Raw genomic sequence first — 21,915 nt, 5'->3', positions numbered from 1 at the left:
TCTTGCGTGTTCCGTCTTTTCTCATGACAAAGTATTTTGGGTTAAATAAGACACATTCTCATATGTATTTACTCTTTATTTCATCTGACTCCATAAATTAAAGATTTTGATAATATCTATGTATCACTAAAAGTGAGCGAATGTTTGACTATTACATTTAAACTATTATATGAACAAGGTCAAAATCAGTTTGAATAATCAAATGTAAACAATTTATTATATCAGGTATCAGATCAAGTGTATAATCAATTCAAAGATAATCAATACAAAACATGAATAAAGAGAAGAGATGCGAACCCAGCCTGAATAAATACACGATGGGCCAGTCTGGATACAGAAAGCGCCCCGATTCCTCTGCCGCATTCCATTAAATAGCCAAAACCGCTTTCACATGGTTAACAATGGGAATTTACATTCAGAGTTGACACCTTTTGGGGTTTTACGTCCCCGCGTGGTTGTGCATGCCTGTGTGTCTCTCTCTCTCTCTCTTTCTCTGACACATTCTCAGGTTTGCTCCACCTCTAGTCTGCTGGAGGGCTATCATTCGCTACCATTGTGTGACGTCACTTCCTCCGCAGCCAATCAAGCTTCCCGCCAGCGGTTAAAGGGACGCTGAAAGAACGCGACGAGGCAACTTGTTTTCTGCCGCTCTGCTTTGGTGTTGTTTTGCTTGCCTGTTATTCTTTTTCTGTTGCCATCTCGTTTTTGAATATTAGTATGACACTTTCCCTTTACGTTCAGTTTTCCCTTTTGACCAGTGTTCTGAGAAGCTTTTGACAAGTGTTTTGAGAAGCTTTTGACAAGTGGAAAGAGGACAGTTACATGTCACGTGACTTACATATCACATAGGAAACTCAATGTATATACACCCCAGGTAAGAATGTGAATGCCACCTCCTGTATGTTTTGTTTGTTAGTTAGAGTACTTTATTTAGGGCGCCTGGCGCTGAAGATTTGTTGTCTTTTCTTTTCTTTTGTTTACTAGTTAGATTAGAGGTTTAACAATAATTTAGATTGAGTTTTGTTTTGTTATTTTCATTTCTTTGGCTTCACTAACTAAGTCCCCTTTTCCTCTCCGGTTATTTATCTACTATCTTTTGATCTGTAGAGTTTTTGTTTACTTTTCATTACCTATTGTCACTATTATTATTATTATTATCATTATTGCTATTATTCATCGTTTTGGATAATTGTTTCCTTTCTGTATAATAAATTATCTTTCTTTCACATTTATTCGTAACGTCTTGTCTCTTGCCACCTCTAATCACAATGCCCTTTTGATCACAACCTCAATGTTACCCTTTGTGACTTTATGTCACAAGGGTTCGTAACATTTAATGGGGGCTCATCCGGGATAATTAATCCCAAAATAATTTATAGTTGTGATCATCTGTGTGTGTGTGCTAGTGGCAACTGACGTTAGGTTGGCGACGTATTCATGCGGAGCGGCATTTTTGTACTCGTTTGCTGGCTGTGCATCATGGAAACCTTTAGCTTGCAGACGTTTATTGCCAGACCGTCTTTAGAGCAGATTAATTTGTGCAGGAAACAAGATTTATTGCTGGTAGCTGATCACTATCAGGTTGTTGTGAGTAGACAGGCTCTTAAAAATGAGATAAAGAGTAAGCTGATACAGCGTTTAAGAGAAATCAATGTTCTTTCTATGTCAAATACCGTGGTTGATGATAAGGCTGGCGGAAATGTTGGTGTGGGTGACGTTGCAGGGGCACATCGCAGTTTTGTGGGTGAGGAGGATAAGCGGAACGGTAGAGCTGATGCTGAGGCGGAGGGGATGGCCGATGCTAAGGCCGGCTTACCACTGTATGATCCGTTCTCTCCCAGTTCTGTTGATTCCCGAGACGGGGCGCGACTGAAAGGACTTAGCCCGTTTGCAACATGAGGCAACCGAGAAAGCCCAGGCACGTCAAGCTGAGCTAAATATGCGTTTGGAGATACGCAGGCTCGAGATTGAAGCTGAGACTCAGGTGAAGCTGCGACAGCTCGATCTGGACGCGATGAAGGTCGCTGCCGGTTCAGCTGCGCAGTCGAATCCGGGTTCGGTCTCTGGTGTTCCTCCGCGCTCTGATCCATCCCAGGTTACATTTGACGTAAGTAAGCACATTGCATTAGTACCTCAATTTAGAGAATCAGAAGTAGATTCGTATTTCAATGCATTCGAACGCATCGCTACTTCTCTTCGTTGGCCTAAAGACGTCTGGTCTTTATTATTACAGTGCAAATTGATTGGTAAAGCACAGGAGGTTTGCTCTACTTTATCATTAGAGGAGAGTTTAAAGTATGAGTCTATGAAGTCTGCTATTCTGCGCGCTTATGAGTTAGTTCCAGAGGCATATAGGCAGAAATTTAGGGGACATAAAAAAAATTCTACCCAGACCTTCGTGGAGTTTGCAAGAGACAAAGGAATCTTATTTGACAAGTGGTGCACAGCCAGTAAAGTGAGTGACTTTAACGAGTTACGAGAGCTCGTACTGCTTGAAGAGTTTAAGGGATGCCTGCCCGATCGTGTTGTGGTTTACCTTAATGAACAGAAAGTAACTTCGTTGTCCCATGCAGCCGTGCTAGCAGATGAGTTTGTTTTAACACACAAAAATGTCTTTGCATTTGTACGTCCAGAGAAGTCACACCCTGTCCCTTTGCAGAACCAAAGGTTCCGTTCCAAACACAGCCCACCCCGTGCTAGAGAGGAACGTGAATGTTTTTACTGTCACAAACAAGGGCATGTGATAGCGGACTGTTTGACTTTAAAACGCAAACAACAGCCACAAACTAAAAGTGTAGGGTTTCTGAAAGCGGTTAAGCCGACTGTTATTGTACCTGAGGAGAAAATAGATGACAGTTACCGACCTTTTATCTTGAAAGGGTTAATTTCCTTAACTGGTAATTGTGAGGATCAGAAAGAAATAAGGATGCTTCGAGACACAGGTGCAATGCAATCATTTATTGTGGCAGATAGATTACCATTGTCTGAAGATACCTTTTGTGGCTCAAGTCTAATAATACAAGGCATTGAAATGAGTTGCCTAAATGTACCATTACATCGTCTACATTTGCAGAGCGAGTTATGTACGGGATTCGTGAGAGTGGCGGTACGTCCTTCTCTTCCTGTTCAAGGCGTTGATTTTATTCTTGGAAATGACCTGGCCGGAGGGAAAATATTGCCTGTGTTAGAGGTTGTTGACAAACCAGATGTGTTTAGTCAACCAGATGATGTGACTAATACTTACCCTGAGGTTTTCCCCGTGTGTGCTGTTACTCGCGCTCAGTCGCGCAAAGTGGGTAATATGGTGGATTTGTCTGACACTTTGTTTCTTCCTCTCCTTGCGGGTGACGAATCACTGTATACTGTTACTGCTTCAAATCAAAAAAATTCACAATTAGAAAACCTCACAGTAAATGTGTCTGACGCGGATACCTTAAAATTACCCGTGTCACGAGAGAAAATTAGTGCTGCGCAGAAAGAGGATAAGTCTCTCGTCACTTATTTTAATGCTGCTATCTCTCTGGATTTGGCTAAGGACAAGAAAGTTGCTTATTTTGTTGAAAATGATTTGTTGATGAGAAAGTGGTGTTCGAACACCATCAGCGATTCAGATTGGGATGTTGTATATCAAGTTGTTGTTCCTTCTCCTTATCGTTAGCATGTTTTATGTCTAGCACATGATCATCAGCTTGCTGGTCATCTAGGTGTTACAAAGACGTACAACAGGATATTGCAACATTTCTTTTGGCCAGGGTTAAAAAAAAAACGTTGTTCAGTACCGCCGTACCTGTCATACCTGTCAAATTGTTGGGAAGCCGAATCAGGTGATTCGTCCTGCTCCACTGTGTCCCATACCAGTGATTGGGGAGCCATTCGAACATGTGATCATAGACTGCGTTGGACCGTTGCCTAAAACAAAATCTGGTAACCAGTTCTTGTTAACCATAATGTGCGTGGCTACTAGATTTCTGGAAGCAATTCCATTAAGAAAAATCACTGCACCCGTTATTATCAAAGCGTTGGTAAAATTCTTTTCCACGTTCGGACTCCCGAAAATAATACAAAGTGATCAGGGTACAAATTTTTTATCAAGGCTTTTTAAACAAGTGGTGGAGTCTTTGGCAATTTCTCACCGAGTCTCAAGTGCGTACCATCCACAAAGCCAGGGCGCACTTGAACGCTTTCACCAGACACTTAAGTCAATGCTCAGAAAGTATTGTCTGGACACTGCTAGAGACTGGGATGAGGGAGTTCCCTTGGTTTTATTTGCAGTAAGAGAGACTGTACAAGAATCACTTGGTTTTAGTCCAGCCGAACTCGTATTTGGACATCAGGTAAGAGGACCTTTAAAAGTTCTTAAAGAGCACATTTTAAACCCCGTTTCGAGTCAGAACGCTAATGTACTAGATTATGTGAGTACATTTCGAGATTGCTTACATACTGCTTGGTTACTAGCTAAGGAGTCTCTTGCAAATGCTCAGAAAGGCATGAAGCGCAAGTTCGATCAGAAAGCAATTGCGCGTTCTTTTGTGGCTGGGGATGAGGTGCTGGTGCTTTTACCTGTTCCTGGATCATCTTTGTCAGCCCGTTTCTTTGGTCCTTACATGGTGAAACAGAAAATGAGTGAAACTGATTATATGCTTTACACACCTGATCGAAAACGTCAAACCCGTGTTTGTCACATTAACATGTTAAAAGCTTACCATGCCAGGGAGACGCCTGAGGTAAAAGCTTCAGAGAAGACTGCAGGGCCCGCTGTCTCTTCTGTAGCAATAGCCGTAGAGCTGATACCATCTTCTGGTATTTCGGGGGCTGACGAGGATGGTGTCGTGCTTCGCAATGCTCCTCAGCAGTGCGCAAGGTTAGCCAACTCAGAGATATTAAACGATCTTCACTCATATCTTAATAATTTAACTATGGACCAGGAAACTGACATTGTTAAAGTAATATCTGATTTTAACTGTCTGTTTAGTGATGTTCCTAAACAAACTAATGTCTTGCAGCATGACATTGTTGTAAATGGTGCTCGTCCTATTAAGCAACATGCTTATCGCATAAATACAGTTAAGAGATCTATTATGCGTCAGGAAGTGAGTTATTTGCTGGAGAATGATTTGGCCAGACCTAGTTTTAGTCCCTGGAGTTCTTCATGTCTTCTCGTTCCTATACCTGATGGCACTTTTAGATTCTGCACCGATTTCCGTAAGGTGAACGCTGTAACGGTGCCAGACAGTTATCCGTTACCGCGAATGGAAGACTGTATTGATAGTATTGGTTCTGCACGTTTCGTTAGTAAGCTGGATATGCTTAAAGGGTACTGGCAGGTACCACTCACTCCACAAGCGTCAGAAATTTCTGCATTTGTCACCCAGATAGTTTCCTTCAGTACACAGCGATGGCCTTCGGACTCAGAAACGCTCCAGCAACTTTTCAGCGTCTTGTAAATATTGTCCTAGCTGGTGTACCGAATTGCAATGCATACCTCGATGATCTGGTTTTATATTCGGTGGAGTGGAACGAACATGTGTGCTTGTTGAGAACAGTGTTTGAACGTCTTCGTAAAGCTAATTTAACTCTCAACTTGGCAAAATGTGAGTTTGGTCGAGCGACTGTCACTTATCTTGGTAAAGAGGTTGGACAAGGCCAGGTACGACCGGTAGAGGCTAAAGTCACAGCTATTACGGAATTTCCAGCCCCTACCACCCGACGTGAGTTACGAAGGTTCTTGGGTATGGCTGGGTATTACCGCAGTTTCTGTAAGAATTTCTCAACGGTTGTTAATCCCCTCACTGCGTTGCTCAGCCCGTCTAAACCTTTTGAATGGTCTGTGGAGTGTCAGTATGCTTTTGACTGTGTGAAGACTCTGTTATGTAATGCACCTGTTCTTGTTGCACCTGATTGTAAACACACGTTTAAGCTTGAGGTCGATGCAAGTGCCGTTGGGGCTGGAGCTGTTCTTCTTCAAGAAGATAACAATGGTATAGATCATCCTGTTAGTTATTATTCTCGTAAGTTTAATAAGCATCAGCTTAATTATTCTACGATCGAGAAAGAAGCACTTGCTCTCTTGCTTGCCCTACAACACTTTGAAGTTTATCTAGGTTCTAGTAGTCTTCCCGTCGTAGTGTTTGCAGACCACAATCCTCTTGTGTTTTTATCTCGAATGTATAACCAAAATCAGTGTTTGATGCGCTGGGCTTTAGTGCTCCAAAACTACAATTTGGAGATAAAACATAAAAAGGGTGCTGAAAATGTTTTGGCGGACGCTCTGTCAAGAGTGTAAAGATGTTGCATGTTTTTTTTACAAACAGGTTTGTTCTTAAGGGTGGGAGTGTTACGTCCCCGTGTGGTTGTGTATGCGTGTGTCTCTCTCTCTCTCTCTTTCTCTGACACATTCTCAGGTTCGCTCCACCTCTAGTCTGCTGGAGGGCTATCATTCGCTACCATTGTGTGACGTCACTTCCTCCACAGCCAATCAAGCTTCCCGCCAGCGGTTAAAGGGACACTGAAAGAACGCGACGAGGCAACTTGTTTTCTGCCGCTCTGCTTTGGTGTTGTTTTGCTCGCCTGTTATTCTTTTTCTGTTGCCATCTCGTTTTTGAATATTAGTATGACACTTTCCCTTTACGTTCAGTTTTGACTGAAACGTAAAGGGCAGAACACTGGCCCTTTTGACCCTTGTTCTGAGAAGCTTTTGACAAGTGTTTTGAGAAGCTTTTGACAAGTGGAAAGAGGACAGTTACATGTCACGTGACTTACCTACTACACCACGTAGGAAACTCAATGTATATACACCCCAGGTAAGAATGTGAATGCCACCTCCTGTATGTTTTGTTTGTTAGTTAGAGTACTTTATTTAGGGCGCCTGGCGCTGAAGATTTGTTGTCTTTTCTTTTCTTTTGTTTACTAGTTAGATTAGAGGTTTAACAATAAGTTAGATTGAGTTTTGTTATTTTCATTTCTTTGGCTTCACTAACTAAGTCCCCTTTTCCTCTCAGGTTATTTATCTACTATCTTTTGATCTGTAGAGTTTTTGTTTACTTTTCATTACCTATTGTCACAATTATTATTATTATTATTATCATTATTGCTATTATTCATTGTTTTGGATAATTGTTTCCTTTCTGTATAATAAATTATCTTTCTTTCACATTTATTTGTAACGTCTTGTCTCTTGCCACCCCTAATCACAATGCCCTTTTGATCACAACCTCAATGTTACCCTTTGTGACTTTATGTCACAAGGGTTCGTAACATGGGGGTAGGAGACCATTTGCCTAGAAGACAACCTTCCTTTGTGTGCCAGTTTCTCTAAACTTCTCAAAACATGATTTCCTTTTGTTTTACTCATTTGGAAATGAGACATTTGTACCACTCACTCTGAGACATTTTAAATTATACTGTGCCGGTTCATTGACATTATTTGTGTTAAACAACCCGTGAGTAACCCGTTGAAAGTTGTCTGGAAAGAAGTGTTTGATCCTGTCTTTACTGTTAGTTTAGTGTTGTCAGTCTAAAGTAGTCTAACCTGTCTTGTTTTTCCACCTCGTTGGTTTTGTTTTCTGTTTTTTGCCTTTAAATAAACTTTGTGTGTTGCATACTGTCTGAGCTTGGGTTCATCCTTATCCTCATAACACTTGACTGTTGTCTGAAGATCTGAGGTGAATTGTTGCTTTCAGTACGGATATAAAAGACACACAAAATGATATGCAAACTCACACGGATGCTTTTAATATTAAATAAAGCGTTATTTTTTTATATAGGCTATGTTTATAACATTTTTTTTTTTTTATCAGTGTTCCTTGCTGTGTATTTTCCTTTCAATACAAGGTGAATATAATGTTGTGAAAGTGCAACAGAGACACATAATTGCTAAAAATAATTACTGAATTTTGTTGTTCCCATAGCAAGAATATATGAACTATATAAAAAAAAAACAGTTGGCATCTAATGTTGATCAAATCAAACAAAGCCAAACTGCCAAAACCTTGTAATGATCTTTCAACTGAGTGTCACAATTAGTGAGAACGCCTCATTTTCAGAGCAGTGTTGCCAGTTTAACAGGATATTGGTTTGGAGTGAATGTACTTCACTCACAAGCGGACTTAAAATTATTCTAAAGAGCAACAGACTTCGCCATGGTCATGCCATCCACAAAGACATCAAATCCACCAGGTAATCAATAGTTTATGAACATGACTATATTTGTCATGTTATGGGTCAAAATTGTTACGTGTTTTAAAGGATTTGGAAATTAACACTTTTTCTGTGTATCTTCAGTCTGCAGGTTAAGCAAATATATATTACTACTGGCATGTTTTCTTTGGACATCATCCTGTCTGGTAAGTTCAGAAGAAAACGCATACATTTAAAAAAATCTGACTTTAAAAATAAATAAGCATTTTCTCCCGGACAGGACAAAAGGGCTGTGTGCGTTCAGCTAAATTGAGCTGAGAAAGCATTTTAAATGCCAATTCAATCCATAAATCTGAGTTTGGGTGAAGCCCATATGCAATTAGCAAACAAAATGCAGAATTCAAATTTAAGATGGTAGAAAATTGGGTAACACTTTATTTTACGGTGCCCGTGATACAGAGTAATTACATAATTAAGTACATGTTGTAATAACATGTAACTACATGTACTTAACATGTAATTAAGTTATTGAACAGCCTGTACTTACACATTGTAATTACACACATGGAATAGGCAGCTACTGTTACACATATGTAACACGCCGGGTCAGTTACATATGTGTTACCGACTTAATACAATGTAATTATATAAGAAAGTACTTAGTACTACACAATGTAACAAAAAGTGTATCAAGACTGTACTTAAGTGTACTTCATGTGTATCTACATACCTTATCTGCACTGTAGTTTGGATGAACTCACTAGTTCACAGCATAAATACATGTAGTTAGTAGGGATAGCTGTAGTAGGGATAAGCTACGTAAAATAAAGTGTATCAAGACTGTACTTAAGTGTACTTCATGTGTACAGATGGATAAGGTATGTAGATACAAATGAGGTACACTTAAGTACAGTCTTGATACACTTTATTTTACGTAGCTTATCCCTGTGTAATATTATGTAATTAGGAAGCTACTACATGTATTTATGCTGTGAACTAGTGAGTTCATCCAAACTACAGTACAGATAAGGTATGTAGATACACATGAGGTACACTTAAGTACAGTCTTGATACACTTAATTTTACGTAGCTTATCCCTGTGTAATATTATGTAATTTCAATGTAATTAGGAAGCTACTACATGTATTTATGCTGTGAACTAGTGAGTTAATCCAAACTACAGTACAGATGGATAAGGTATGTAGATACACATGAAGTACACTTAAGTACAGTCTTGATACACTTTTTGTTACATTGTGTAGTACTAAGTACTTTCTTATATAATTACATTGTACCAAGTCGGTAACACATGTGTAACTGACCCGACTTGTTACATATGTGTAACAGTAGCTGCCTATTACATGTGTGTAATTACAATGTGTAAGTACAGGCTGTTCCATAACTTAACTACCTGTTAAGTACATGTAGTTACATGTTATTACAACATCTACTACTAAGTACTTAATTATGTAATTACTCTGTATCACGGGCACCGTAAAATAAAGTGTTACCAAAAATGGTCCCACTTTATATTAAGTGGCCCTAATACCTGTGAACTTACATGGTAACTACATGTGTACATAGTATGTAACTACAGTGTAAGTACACATTGGTACATAGTATCTACAACTGTATTATTAGTGTAACTACACGTATGTAACAACCCACATAATGGTATGTGTAAGTACAAATGTGTAACAGGACATTGGTAACAACACTTTTTTCACATTAGTAAGTACACATGTGTAACAGGAATTATGTAACTACATTTTGTAAAAACAATATGTAGCCTATTTGTTGTTCCACTTCCACATGCAGTTTTAGATACTGCAGTTACCAGTTTGGGTATAAATGTATTTAATTTCCAACAAGTGGACAGTTCCTATGGAATTATCATGTAACAACACTGATGTACACAACAATTACCTTAACAATTACACTTTATATTAAGTGGACAGTTCCTGAGGAGTTACCATGTAACACTGGTATCACAAGGTGAAACTTTAGTTGTAATTCAACATTAGTCCTGCCAGTCATAAATACATGTATTCCAACTTGTAACTGCAGTATCTAAAACTGCATGTGGAAGTGGAACAACAAATAGGCTACATATTGTTGTTACAAAATGTAGTTACATAATTACTGTTACACATGTGTACTTACTGAAGTGAAAAAATGTTGTTACCAATGTCCTGTTACACATTTGTACTTACACATACCATTCTGAGGGTTGTTACATATGTGTAGTTACGCAAATGTTACAGCTGTAGATACTATGTACTAATGTGTACTTACACTGTAGTTACATACTATGTACACATGTAGTTACCATGTAAGTTCACAGGTATTAGGGCCACTTAATATAAAGTGGGACCAGTATGGTCATCCACAATGAACATTAAACAGAGTGTAATTTGGTGTGATTGATTTCCTGGTCCTCTCTCAGGTTCTATGGGGATTAAACGGTTGGATCCAAATAAGACCATATCATCCCCCCAGACCTAAACCAGTTCCTCTAAATAATGATTCTTCATCCTCAATATCCACTCATGACATGGGAATCAGTGAAGAGGAGTGGGATAGGCTACAGAAAGCTCTGGACTGGCCCGGTCCAGATCAAGAAATCACTCAGCTGAATCAGAGCACAAGCCCAGTCCACTCAACATACTCTATTGTGGGACTCAAGGAGAGTTACAAAGTGGGAGAAAAGATCTCCGTTACCATCACAGCCAGAGACCACAACAAGAACCTGAAAAGATATGGAGGAGATTTTTTCCAAGCAAAGCTATTCAATTCAGAGCTAAAGGTGTGTTTATTTTATTAAATATTTTATTTTATAATCCATTTTTATTAAACAGTATACTGACATTTATCATATTGATGTGCCTCAAAATTCTAATAATACATATTGTTTAGATTTATAAGCTTGCTTTACCAGCAGACATTAGTTTTCTGCATTACACTTAACCTTCTCTGTTCTTCTTGAAGGCGAGTGTGTACGGGGAGGTTGTGGATCACCGTAATGGGACTTACTCTGTAGCTCTTCTTCTGCCCTGGGAAGGTCAGGCACAAGTGTATGTACGTCTAGAGCACTCCAGTGAGGTTGTGCAGATTCTTAAAAAATACAGGGAGTCCTCATTCCCACGCAGCCACTATAATGGCCACTTTGAAGGGCCAGGACCCGATAAAAACAGGATCAGTGAGGTAGTAGAATGTAATCTTAAGTGGGGTGCAGATGGAAGTTGGAGTAAAGGCGACTGCTGCTGTGAGTATAAGGATGTAAAAACAGGGACGGTGTGGCAGTGTGAGAGACCAAAGCAACTTTCTTGTGACAATCTGGTTCATCACTCAAGAGGGCGTTTTAAAGAATCATTAAATCCTTTAGAGAAGCAACTTTTTACAAAGTAAGTGGGAAATTATTCTAATTGAATTTCAAAAGAATTAGGTTCTAGAAATGTTTTTTTTTTAAAGAAATAAAATATTATGTAATGAATTATTATTATTATAATTTCTAATGAAAATGTTATAATTTCACAGGACATTAACAAGTGTGGCTATTACTTGGGACAAAAAAATAATAAATGTCCTTCCCAACACTGCAGCCATTGGTATGTTTACATATGATCCATGTGCATTTTGACCATTTCATTTCCTGTTTGGAACGTTTTTTCTTTTATACAAGGTGCAAATGAGTATTCTGCTTTTTTAAGTTTTTTTTTTTTATTATAGTTTACAAATTGCTTTGAATATTTAATTTGCCCCTTTTCAGCCTGATCTCATTGTCAGTACTTAGGTATTAATATTGTGGTGCAAAAAATAAATTTTTGTGAGTTTGGATCAACAGATAGATGCTGAATAGTACAATATGGACACATGTTCAATATTTACGGTAAATGTAAACATTATTGCGTATTTACAGCTAAAGAAACATAAAATATTTACAAATCTTTTATATCATAAAGATATTTGTATAATTGCCCTTTTACAATTGTATAAATAAATTGTAAATCCCTTAAACCTATCCTCCTTCTTCATTACAGTAAGATGGTATTTCTGCTGGGCCTTAAGCCTTTCGCACCTCCAACGGTGCCTTTGGTGGACTATGCATGGCAGAGGCGTCCTTTTCTCTGAGGCAGGCCTAAACCTGACCGCATACCGCACGATTTTGCTGCAGGGTCTTCAGCTGGGGACCACCGCTCATTAACGTTTCGCCCCTTAACCCAGAACGTCTCATGGTGGCGGGGCAGTGAACAGGGACGTCTCCCTGACACCCCCTGCAGCAAAACCTAATTTGATGTTACCCCCCAAGCCTTGTCTCGTCGTTTCAGCCAGAGCCAGTGGCTTGCTTTCTCCGCTTCCTCAGAGAGCTCTTTGGTGGATCTGCTTAGTGTGGCTCCCCGTAGTCCCAGATCCTTGAGCAGACGTGATGTTGATCTGCCCACAAAGCCTCTGGCTCCCACCTCCACCGGATACAACCTCACACTCTATCCACTTTCCCTGCACTCCGCAACCAGGTCTGCATACTTCGCCTTCTTTCTCTCATAGGCAGCTTCCAGTCCCTCCTCCCATGGAACTGTCAGCTCGATCAGTATTACTAATTTCACAGCTTCAGACCACAGCACCACGTCTGGTCTTAAGGTGGTGCTGCATATCTCCTGTGGGAACTGGAGCTGCCTTCCCAAGTCTATTTCCATCTTCCACCCCGCCCCTGGTGTTAAAAGCTTGGCAGGTTGTCTCTTGCTGGTATGCATTGCGTGTTCCCCCTGCCTAATGAAGTGGATCCTGCATCGACTCTCTGATGGACTATTGTTGTTTGCCTCCTGTCGACTTTTCTCCAGCACCTCTGCCAGTTCTCTGAGCACTTGGTCGTGCCGCCATCTAAGCCGCCCCTGTGTCAGTGCTGTTTTGCAGCCCGACAGAATATGCTGGAGAGAGGCATTGATGGTCCCGCAAATGTCACAGGATTGCTCTGTTCCAAGCCATTGGTGGAGGTTTTTAGGGCTCGGGAGGGTGTCGTACGTTGCCCTAATGAGGAAACTGAGCCTAGCCTGTGGCAGTTTCCAGAACTCTGCCCAGCTGATTTCTCGGCTCGCGACACCCTCCCAAGTTGTCCACCGCCCCTGCTGCCCCTGTACCACAGACCTCACTCTGACCTCCTGCTCAAATACATAGAGGATATAAAAAGAATAAAACTTAATGAACAGAAATGTGTAGTAACAATATAGCATTTAAAATATATTTTGAGCAGCTAATCACACTCCTACCTCCAAACCTACACATAACCATTTCTTAAAAATATGTAGAGTAATAAAGAAAACATAACAGACAGAAATGAAAGCTTTAGCATAAGTTCTGCCAGGAAGACTCAATCAGCGTGCCACGTAATACTTCACTTCTAACCAATCATGTGCTAATGTTACAGGCCCCGGCTAAGGAGACCCAGCTGACAGATTACTGTTATCTGTAAAACAGGATTCAAAGAAATGAACGGGAGAGTCGCGTCTGCTCTTTTAATGCTCCTCTGCAGATATGTTTTATTTAATGTACAATAAGTCAATTTTAGCACAACAGTTGCTTTTAAAGCATTAATTCACATTCTTTAGTCTGTCTCATTACATCACTTTTGTCACCAACATCAAAATAAATCACCTTTTGTTACTCTTGTCTCACTTCTTCACTTTACATTCTTTAGTTAACATTTAACTTTTATTTAAATATATAATATTTTATAAACAGTAATACTATTCATTAACACAATGAGGTTTAGTATGAATTTACTTCATATGAACTGTGAAAGTGTATATTTCAAAAGGCACTTGCTCCTTAAAACCATTGTGAAACACAATTCACTCTTTTACCTCAATAGGAATGGATTATTGATGGATACACAGATATTGTGGCTTTCTATGTTTCTCTCAGTGCCTGGTCACGTGACTGTCAAGCGCGCCAAACGCGACCACAGAGTGAGCTTCAAAGATACACTTAACGTGACTAATTAACTAATTAACATGAACAAACAAACGTTTTATGACACAAAAAACTATTAATACAACGCTATAGTTAGATATAATGACCACTGGAGCATACTTAACTTATTTTCCTCACGTTATAGTGAGTATACATCAAGACAAACAAAACGTCATAAACTAAAACACATTTAACACTTTACATTCACCATACATGGTAATTGTGCAGTTGCTGTGGTATAGTTAAGTGTTTCTCGTTTGGATGTCCATATTTTTACCTGTAAAACAGGATTCAAAGAAATGAACGGGAGAGTCGCGTCTGCTCTTTTAATGCTCCTCTGCAGATATGAGGGAGCATGCGCAGTTCACAGTTTCGTTCGCGACTATCCAACCAGCATGTCAAAATAAGAGTCCTTTAAAATAATGCTTTACTGTCCATATAAATGTAAACATAGATTTGTTAATTTGCATAAAAACACTGCATAAGAAAATAATGTAATCATTTCACTCATTACAAAATATATATTCAGAAAAGGAAAAGAACACAATTGTGTACATACTTTGTGTGTATCACACTCTCCCTGACAAAATAAGAAAAGCTCCAGTGGTCAACCTCTTACCGCCTATATGTGCAATCAATACATGGGCACAGTGAAATTGTAAGGCATGTATGTGTGGGGAGTGTATGAATTGGTATAACCAATTTGTGGTAAGTAACTATTTATACCCCAGGCAGGTAAATGTGTGATCGGATACGCTGTCACTGCATTGAGTGTTGGGTATTGCTGTAGCACAGGCTGACCTAAATTGTCATAAGTGTAGATCTGTCGTGGCCTTTTCTCTCTTGTAGACCTTCTAACTGCAGGTTCATCCTCCACACTTGGACTTTCAGCCTCTCTTGCTAATCCCTCTGGCTCAGCACAAGCAGCTGTTTCCTTCTTCTTGTCCACATCATCCTCCACAGATGGTACCAGGTAAGTGTTTGCTTCTCTTTCTGGTGAATTTTCCAGTATTCTTGATACTTCCCTTCTTTGTGTTTGATTGAACTCTTCTCTTACAGATGCTCGCTCAGGTAGATGGCTATTCATTGGTTCTGTCCAGCTAACTGGGTTTCTCAGCCAGTATCCTCCTCCACTACTTTCCTCATCCGAGTCCGTCATGTCACTGTCTCTGTCTCTGGTGTTTTCTCTGTTGGGTGACTGACCTCTTGTTTTTTTTTGTCTTTCAGGTTTTGTCGATCGGAATGCCGTCGTGGGAGCCTCCACAGGTAAGTCATTCACCAGTAGTAGTAGGTTCCGGTGCAGTGTCCTAGTTTTCTTATTGTCCCCATTTTCAGGCGAGACTACATAAACTGGGTTATCAGACACCTGCCCCTTCACCACGTAAACCACCTTTTCCCAGTAGGATCGTAACTTCCCTGGACCCCCTCGTTCTCCAAGGTTTCTGACGAGCACTCGGTCTCCCACTTTCAGTACCACTCCTCTCGCCTTTCGGTCATATTGAGCCTTCCCTCTTGCACTTGCTTGGCGACTGTTTCCTTCAGCAACCTTGTATGCCTCAGCCATCCTTGCCGCCCACTGATTTGCATATCCCTTTGGAGTGACTCCATCCATTGGCTCCACCAGGCCGAAGATAAGGTCTACTGGAAGGTGAGGATGCCGTCCATACAAAAGATAAAAGGGAGAATATCCAGTGGACTCGTGCCGTGTACAGTTGTAGGCATGCACAATTTGAGGTAAGTGCTCTTTCCACCTTTCTTTTTCTTTGTCTGCCAGTGTCCTCAACATCTGTAGTAGGGTCCGATTGAACCTCTCGACTGGATTTCCTTGGGGATGGTATGGCGACGTTCGAGAGTGGCCGATTCCAGCGAACTGTTGGAGAGTGCGAAAAAGCTCATTCTCAAACTCACGGCCCTGGTCGTGATGTAACTTGGCCGGATATCCAAAGCGCGGAATGTAATCTTGGAACAAGCGTTCAGCTGCAGTCCGCCCTGACTTGTTCTTGGTTGGGTAGGCTTGGGCGAACCTTGTGAAATGGTCCATGACAACCAGGATATATTCATATCCTCCACGGCTTGGCTCCAGGTGCAGGTAATCAATGCAGACAAGCTCCATAGGTGAGTGTGTTGTGATGCTACCCATGGGCGCTCGAACATGTACAGTCGGTTTCTTCTGCTTTATACACGGGCACTTCCTGGTCACATATTCTTCCACTTCAGCTTTCATGTATGGCCAGTAGAACCGTTCCCTCACCAGGCTCAGTACTCGCTCTGTACCCACGTGTCCCATTTTGTCATGGAGGTGCTCAAGTGCCAGCTTTTTGTACTTGCTCGGTAAGACAAGCTGTTTTCTCTCCCTCGTCCTTCGATATAGGAGTCCTCCCTCAAGATGTAGCTTATTCCACTCATACATCAGCTTTCTGTTGGTTCCTGTCAAAACTCCCCTCATCTCATCTGTGAGGGTGACACCATCCTCCTTCCATTGCCTCACTTGAGAGATTACAGAATCTTCTTTCTGGGCTTGAATCAGTTCATCCTGTTCTATTGTCGGCAAACAGGTGGTGGGTTGACGCGGTTCATCCTCCCCCGTAGACATATACAGGGCAGCGACCCAGGCCACGTCCTTCATCTTCGACACATGACTGCCCTCCCATGCTGCTTGTATTGCCCCCGCGGGTAGTCCTTCCGTACACTCTGATGTGTATACTTCAATGTCCAGAGGGAGGCGAGACAAGGTGTCTGCGTCGATGTTGACCTTCCCTGGACGATACTTGACATCGAACCGGAAATCAGACAGCTCCCCGACCCACCGATGGCCTACGGCGTTGAGCTTTGCCGTACTCATCGCGTATGTCAGGGGGTTGTTGTCGGTGTACACTGTGAAGTGTGGGGCGTAGAACAGGTAGTCCCGGAACTTCTCGCAAACCGCCCATTTCAATGCCAGGAACTCAAGTTTACCACTGTGTAATCTGTAGTTCCTCTCCGTCGTTGTCAATGTTCTGGATCCATATCCTATTACTCTCAACCTCCCGTCTTGTCGCTGGTATAGGATGGCCCCTAGACCCTTTTCAGATGCGTCAGTGTGCAGCGTGAAGGGTAAGTTGAAGTCCGGATATGCCAGTATAGGTGGGCTTGCTAACATACCAATTAGTTCCTCCAGGATCTGTTGGTGGTCCCTGGTCCATTCTACTGGAGTTCTGGAGGGAACTTGTGGGCCTTTAGCCTTCTTCCTGCTGTGAGTATCCCGTATTGTTCCAGGCTTCGCCTGCAGTAGTTCGTACAAGGGTTTTGCTGTCCTGGAAAAGTCTTGAATGAAGGCACGGTAGTAGCTGAGGAACCCAAGTAACCTCCTCACATCACCCACTGTCTGGGGAGTCCTGGTTGTTAAGGATCGGACAGCCTCCAGATCCTTAGGATCTATCCGCACTCCTTCCGCTGACACTAGCCGTCCGACGTACCTGACTTCACTCCGAAACACTTCACACTTTTCAGGTTTCAGCTTTACACCATGATACTGGAGGGCCCTCAACACTCTACGGATACTCTCAACATGCTCCTCAAAGGACTTTGCATAACATAAGACGTCATCCAGATACGGGATGCAGCACTCATCCCTGAGCGAGGCAAGCATTTCTTCCATACTGCGTTGGAAGGCAGCAGGCGCATTGGACAACCCAAAGGGGATCCGGACCCACTCATACAGTCCCCAGGGTGTGATGAATGCTGTCATGTGTCTGGATCCCTCTGCGATGTACCCCTGGTGGTACGCTTTGCCTTGGTCGAGAATGCTAAACCAGGAGTATCCCCCAAGGGTGTCAATCAGATCCTGTATCCTAGGCAATGGGTGACGGTCAGGGATGGTCTTTCTGTTCAGGAGACGGTAATCAACACAGAGCCTCAGTTTGCCATCCTTCTTGCGGACACAGACTACTGGAGCGGCGTATGGTGACTTTGATTTGACGATCCATCCCTTCGCTAGGAGATCTTGTATGTAGCTCTTCACCTCGTTAAACAAGGGTTTTGGCACTGATGAGTACGCCCTCTGAACCGGGATGTCGTCTCTAAGTGTGATTGGCATCTGCAAGCTGGGTATGCAACCAATGTCATTATCATCTCTGCTGAAAGCACCAGACTCTTCGTACAACATTCTTTGAACAACCTCTCGTTGGTCCTCTTCCAGGTGGTCCAGGTTGACGGGTGGATGCCACAATGAAGTTCTCACCTCATCCTCTCGAGTGGTTGCAGCTTGGATCATTGTCTGCCTTGGCTCACTTGTTTTACCAGGCTCCATTAATATCCTCTCAATCCGCTGTAATGTTCCAATCACTGTGCCACGTTGGAGGGTTACATCACCCACTGTGCTATTTCCAATAGGTATGGAAACACAAGGGTCACTTTGGGGTTTTATTTCTAAGAGCCCCTCTCCAATGTCCAAGAATCTTAAGTGGTCACTATTTTCATGAGGCTCAAACAAAGCCACCGTGTCAGACTGTGCCATCTTCGAAGGGATTCTGCACTTCACCCAAGTCACCTGTCCTGCCCGGATAACTACTCCTCTTGGACCAATCTTTAAGTGTCTGTCTCCATTATCTTCTTCAGCAGCTTGGATTACCTTGACTAAAGTTTGCGCCTTTTCACGAGGGATATCAATGGCTCCGGCCAGTAGTGAGGTAAGTGTTGGCATCAACTGCTCAGACTGCCCCTGAATCAGTTCTTCTACCAAGTTGAAACCCAGGAGTGGTCTCTCAATTGGCATCTTACTCACCAGGAATGGGACATTAATGGATAGACTTGGGTCCTCATTTCCTAGCAGGTTGACTGTGATGACTGCCCAGCCGTCAAATGGGATAAGGTCTCCATTTACAGCGTAGACTTTCAGTTCATCTTGACACCCAAGAAGTTCCCGAAGCGGTCGCACATCAACACTCGGCAGATATTTATCTTTCCACTCACGGTCCACCATGCTGACTTGGGCACCTGTGTCGAGTAATGCCCTCACTGTCAAGCCATTTAAGTTGCACTGGGTCAGTGCCTTGCTTCCGATTAGTTTGATTATGTCGTGTTTGGTCTTATAGGGGTCCTGAACACTTGCTTCTTGACTCCTGGACCTTACCTCATTTATAGATTTGTTTGTTTGTCTCTGGTGCTTGTTTTCTTGTCCTAGCACTTCTCTCTCCCTAGGCCTAGCTGGCTTTGGGGGTGCAACGTCTGGTTGGGGCATTTGTTGTGCGGTCACTGGTTGCCCCTTTGCAGTGGCCGGTTCCCGTTTCCCTGTCGCTGAGGACGTCGTAGGCACCCTACTGCCTGGTGTCCATCCTCACTACAGATGAAACAGTGTGTACAGTCCTGTCGCCCTTCGTCCGCACACCGTGGACAGCAACGCCAGCGGCTCACCCGGCGAGAGGATGGTTGGCTGGAGGAACATTGGCAGCCACCCTCAGTTCGTACTGGCATGGAGTGTTGTATAGCGTCTACCATGCTGGTTAGAGCATCAATCCTGGCAGTAAGAAGCTTAATCTGATCGTTCTGCCCTTTTTGTGCAGCAACCCCTTTTTCAGCTTTCACATCTCCACCAGTGTCATCGCTAACTTGGGCACTATTGGCCATGGATGGTTTTGCTCTGGTTGGTGGGCCCAGTCGGCGCAGCCTCTCATTCTCGTCACTTGTGATTTTCATAACGTGCCTGAGGATAGCATCGTCAGTTACATCACTATCGGCCAGCAAGGATTTCAGCTCGCTGCGAATATCTTTACACCGGTGGCTGAGACCCTGGTAAACAGTGTGTAAGAACACATCCTGCACCGTAGCTGCACTATACTTCCTGTCTGAATCAGCCTGTTTAGCCGCAAAGAGTATTTTTTGTTTCAACCCCATGACTCGGTACAGGAACTGTTGAGGAGTTTCATGTTCACTCTGCTTGGTGCACATCAGTTCTTGGAATAGTTCTGTGCTATTTCGGTCCCCCAAGTGTGATTGTAAGAACCCCTTTAGCTCAGCTACAGTCATGTCATCTTTGTTCATTAGCATATCTTTAAAAATACCTGGCTTGATAATTCGCATCACCCCTCTAACAACGTCGGCATCGCTGAAGTTCTCTTTTAGGCCGCTGTCTATTTGCCTGCAGACATTGTTGAACGTGATGTCTGACGAGTTATCTCCAATCTGGCCTCCATGTATCTTAAACTCACGGGACTGGATATACTTAAACCCCCCCATAGGGAACGTGAAGTCATGAGCTACATTTCTGGGCTGCTCATTCTGGTACATGTGTGCTGTCGTGGCACCTTCCTGTGCTACAGTGTGAGTTAAGTTAGTGTTCTGGGTAGGTGTCATGTACTGGCGAATTTTTCTGCCAATTTCTTCGTATTCTGCAAGCATTTTACGCATGTCTGTGTTTGTTTCAGGTACAGCCCCCTTAACACTCCCAGAGTCAGGTGCAACGTGTGATGTGAGATAAGTGTTATCAGTGGTGGGTGGATGTAACACATGTGTAAGGTGAGTGTCAGTATCAAAATCAGATGTACATACAGCAGTGCCAATCTGTTTTGCTGATTTTACAGTCTCTTGTAATGACAACAGTTCACTTATACCTTGGTCCTCAGCCTCGAGCAAAGATTCACTTGACATGAAGGCATCGATGTACTCAAAACAAACCTCACTGTCTTCCAGGTCAAGTTCAGATGAGTCTTTACCTCGTACTGGCCCGATGACCTTGGCGATGCGAAACAGTTCATCAGCAGGCAGTGTGATCAGGTCTTTTCTGATGTCCCACACCAAGCGTTTCCTCGTACGATCTGCCATGACGTCGTTCTCTGTTGTCCTTCCCGAAACTGCCTTAACCGCAGGATGAAGACAGCCGTCTGTTCAACCCTCTGTGTGCGTCTCGTTGTCACCGTTGGTGCGGCAGCCACCGGCCTCTAGCCCCAGTGCCACCTTGTCCCACGGTCCTGGAATCTCTGGATCCGCCTCCTAGCGTCACGTGGAGTGGATCCCGGACGAGCCCCCAAGAATCTGTTACAGGCCCCGGCTAAGGAGACCCAGCTGACAGATTACTGTTATCTGTAAAACAGGATTCAAAGAAATGAACGGGAGAGTCGCGTCTGCTCTTTTAATGCTCCTCTGCAGATATGTTTTATTTAATGTACAATAAGTCAATTTTAGCACAACAGTTGCTTTTAAAGCATTAATTCACATTCTTTAGTCTGTCTCATTACATCACTTTTGTCACCAACATCAAAATAAATCACCTTTTGTTACTCTTGTCTCACTTCTTCACTTTACATTCTTTAGTTAACATTTAACTTTTATTTAAATATATAATATTTTATAAACAGTAATACTATTCATTAACACAATGAGGTTTAGTATGAATTTACTTCATATGAACTGTGAAAGTGTATATTTCAAAAGGCACTTGCTCCTTAAAACCATTGTGAAACACAATTCACTCTTTTACCTCAATAGGAATGGATTATTGATGGATACACAGATATTGTGGCTTTCTATGTTTCTCTCAGTGCCTGGTCACGTGACTGTCAAGCGCGCCAAACGCGACCACAGAGTGAGCTTCAAAGATACACTTAACGTGACTAATTAACTAATTAACATGAACAAACAAACGTTTTATGACACAAAAAACTATTAATACAACGCTATAGTTAGATATAATGACCACTGGAGCATACTTAACTTATTTTCCTCACGTTATAGTGAGTATACATCAAGACAAACAAAACGTCATAAACTAAAACACATTTAACACTTTACATTCACCATACATGGTAATTGTGCAGTTGCTGTGGTATAGTTAAGTGT

The 21,915-nt window shown here is 42.2% G+C and overlaps 1 protein-coding gene across 2 annotated transcripts in view; it reads left to right on the top strand.

Moving 5' to 3' along the window:
* The first annotated feature begins 8,055 nt into the window (after nucleotides 1-8,055).
* LOC306992939 (NXPE family member 3-like) overlaps nucleotides 8,056-21,915 on the top strand; it is a 35,605-nt gene continuing 21,745 nt past the window's right edge. For both annotated transcript variants that reach the window (XM_079602273.1, XM_079602272.1), the window contains exons 1-5: nucleotides 8,056-8,175; nucleotides 8,281-8,342; nucleotides 10,583-10,942; nucleotides 11,125-11,540; nucleotides 11,674-11,744. In XM_079602273.1, the coding sequence (XP_079458399.1) occupies nucleotides 8,139-8,175; nucleotides 8,281-8,342; nucleotides 10,583-10,942; nucleotides 11,125-11,540; nucleotides 11,674-11,744 (946 nt within the window). In that variant the 5' untranslated portion in view covers nucleotides 8,056-8,138. The remainder of the gene's footprint in view (nucleotides 8,176-8,280; nucleotides 8,343-10,582; nucleotides 10,943-11,124; nucleotides 11,541-11,673; nucleotides 11,745-21,915) is intronic.

Source organism: Phoxinus phoxinus (assembly GCF_949152265.1).
Source record: "Phoxinus phoxinus genome assembly, chromosome: 24".
In the NCBI taxonomy this organism is placed as follows: domain Eukaryota; kingdom Metazoa; phylum Chordata; class Actinopteri; order Cypriniformes; family Leuciscidae; genus Phoxinus; species Phoxinus phoxinus.
This window is presented reverse-complemented; position numbering and strand designations above follow the sequence as displayed.